This window comes from Ammodytes marinus, assembly GCF_949987685.1.
Source record: "Ammodytes marinus genome assembly, contig: scaffold_84, whole genome shotgun sequence".
In the NCBI taxonomy this organism is placed as follows: Eukaryota; Metazoa; Chordata; class Actinopteri; order Uranoscopiformes; family Ammodytidae; genus Ammodytes; species Ammodytes marinus.
Window position 1 is genome coordinate 75,001 of NW_027648472.1, and position 2,500 is coordinate 77,500.

A 2,500-nucleotide genomic window follows, 5' to 3' on the forward strand; every position below is an offset into this window, starting at 1 on the left:
CACACACACACACACACACACACACACACACACACACACACACACACATTACCTGAGAGTGAGAGTGTAGTCCCCCTGCATCTTGGTGGAAGCGTCTCTAACCAGGAAGGTCCCATCAGGCATGTCTCTCAGTTTATCATTCACCTCCTCTCTGCACAGACAAGAGAAAAGTGGTGAGTTGGTTTGCATTTCAAATATCTGCATTCAATCATCATAGGCAGGACTTTTAACTGCCTATATAACCTGCACTTATACAGATTTACACACAAAAAATACAGATTTTTCTTTATACCAAAAATCAAGATGTTGAATTTGAGAACATCAACAACAAAAGGAAACTGGGAGCTTTTAAAAGGTGCAGTGTGTAATATGACATCATCAAGAAAGTTCTACAAAGTTCTAGAATGCAACGCTCCCTGGGTAACCCCAACCCTTTAGAATAATAACAGAAGCTACAGTGGCCTTCAAGGACAAGAACAATTCTAAATTTTAAACAATGCACCTGATGACATTCCAACTATGACACTTTCAAGATGGCGGCACTAGGCCTTGGTCCAAAATATGCAGAAATATGGACATATATGAGACCCTTTCTAAGGGAAAAATAAATAATTCAAAAAAAAATGTCAGCTATTATGCACTAAATTAAATGTACTTTTGGATATTATTATATTATACTTTCTACAAAATCTGCTAGGAAATAAAACCCAAAATTCTACACACTGCACCTTTAAGGGTGGAAAAAAATTGTCTGAAAATCTTTCTGAACAAAAAATAAAGTAAAAAGTAATATAATAATAAAGTATATTGGCACAACTTTAACTTTCTGTAATTCTTAGAATGTAGAACGTTATACTTGCCCTGAGTTCCGAATCTCACACTCTTTCTTGTTTCAATTCTACATACTACATTTGATCATAAAAATAATCTAGTTAGAATGTAGTAGGCATACACTTGGGACATACTTTAACTTGTTTATTTCATCATAACATTGTTGGATTACATTTGTGTGTGTGTGTGTGTGTGTCTGTGTGTGTGAGTGTGTGTGTCTGTCTGTGTGTGTGAGTGTGTCTGTCTGCGTGTGTGTTTGTCTGTTCATGTGTGTTTGTTCCTGTGTGTGTGTGTGTGTGTGTCACCTTGAAATGTCTCCCCAGTACCACTCGGCCTCCTGCAGTGAGCTTCCTGTCCCCGTCTCCTTGGTGACGTTGTTGCTACCGCCCGTTCCCACGACGACAGAGGACGTCTGCGTGGAAGGCTTCATGGGCTTTGGAGGAAGAGCTGCAAGACAGAGGGAGAGAGTTTGGTTCAAATTATTATTAAGATAATTTTGGGGCATTTTAGACATTGTTAATACAAAGCCTAGGCTCTGTAAAAGGGGGTATGTTACTAGCTATTATGGGCTTCCTTTTCTTAAAGGTGCAGTGTGTAATATGACATCATCAAGTAAGTTCTAGAAAGTTCTAGAATGCAACGCTCCCTGGGTAACCCCAACCCTTTTGAATAATAACAGAAGCTACAGTGGCCTTCAAGGACAAGAACAATTCTACATTTTAAACAATGCACCTGATGACATTCCAACTATGACACTTTCAAGATGGCGGCACTAGGCCTTGGTCCAAAATATGCAGAAATATGGACATATATGAGACCCTTTCTAAGGGAAAAATAATAATAAAAAAAAAAAATTCAGCTATTATGCACTAAATTAAATGTACTTATGGATATTATAATTACTTTCTACAAAATCTGCTAGGAAATAAAACCCACAATTCTACACACTGCAGGTTTAACATACCGTTTGTTTACACACCAGATATTATTTCAGCTCACACACACACACACAGTACAGACAGGTAGTGGGTCATAAGGAGATATTCACTGATTTTGAGCAAAAGTGATTTTGACAACAAGCGTTCTCCAGAATCACTGACTCCACCTTTAAAAAGGTATTTTGACACTAACACACACACACACACACTAGCATTTTTCTGCCTCGTAGGACCGTATGTAAACAACCTATTAAAACCCAGAAATGTCCATTATGACCCAAACATACACACTATACTTTATATGCAAATTATATGAAGACAGGAGTGTGATTATATAATGGAACACTGAGAAAGCAGTTGGTCTCTGTGTTGTTATGAATCAAACAGGCAAACAGCGACATGACACACACACACACACACACACACACACACACACACACACACACAATCACCGGAATTATTCTGTGTCATAAAACACACACAAGCAAGACACACAAAGAGTTACACACACACACACACACACACACGACACAAGCATGCACGCACACAGAGAGAGTGACACACACACACAGAGACGCACACACAAGCAAGACACACAGAGTTACACACACACACACAATGACACACGCACACAGAGAGAGCGACACACACACACACACACACAATCACTGTAATTATTCTGGGTGTCATAAAACACACACAAGCAAGACACACAAAGAGTTACACACACA

General features: G+C 39.0%; 1 protein-coding gene across 1 annotated transcript in view; it reads right to left on the reverse strand.

Annotated features, from left to right (window-relative positions):
* LOC307270484 (phosphatidylinositol 3-kinase regulatory subunit gamma-like) overlaps positions 1–2,500 on the reverse strand; it is a gene marked incomplete at both ends in the record, with an annotated part of 29,700 nt that overhangs the window by 10,980 nt on the left and 16,220 nt on the right. The window contains 2 exons of the mRNA XM_080054367.1: positions 53–151; positions 1,137–1,278. Of these exons, the coding sequence (XP_079910493.1) occupies positions 53–151; positions 1,137–1,278 (241 nt within the window). The remainder of the gene's footprint in view (positions 1–52; positions 152–1,136; positions 1,279–2,500) is intronic.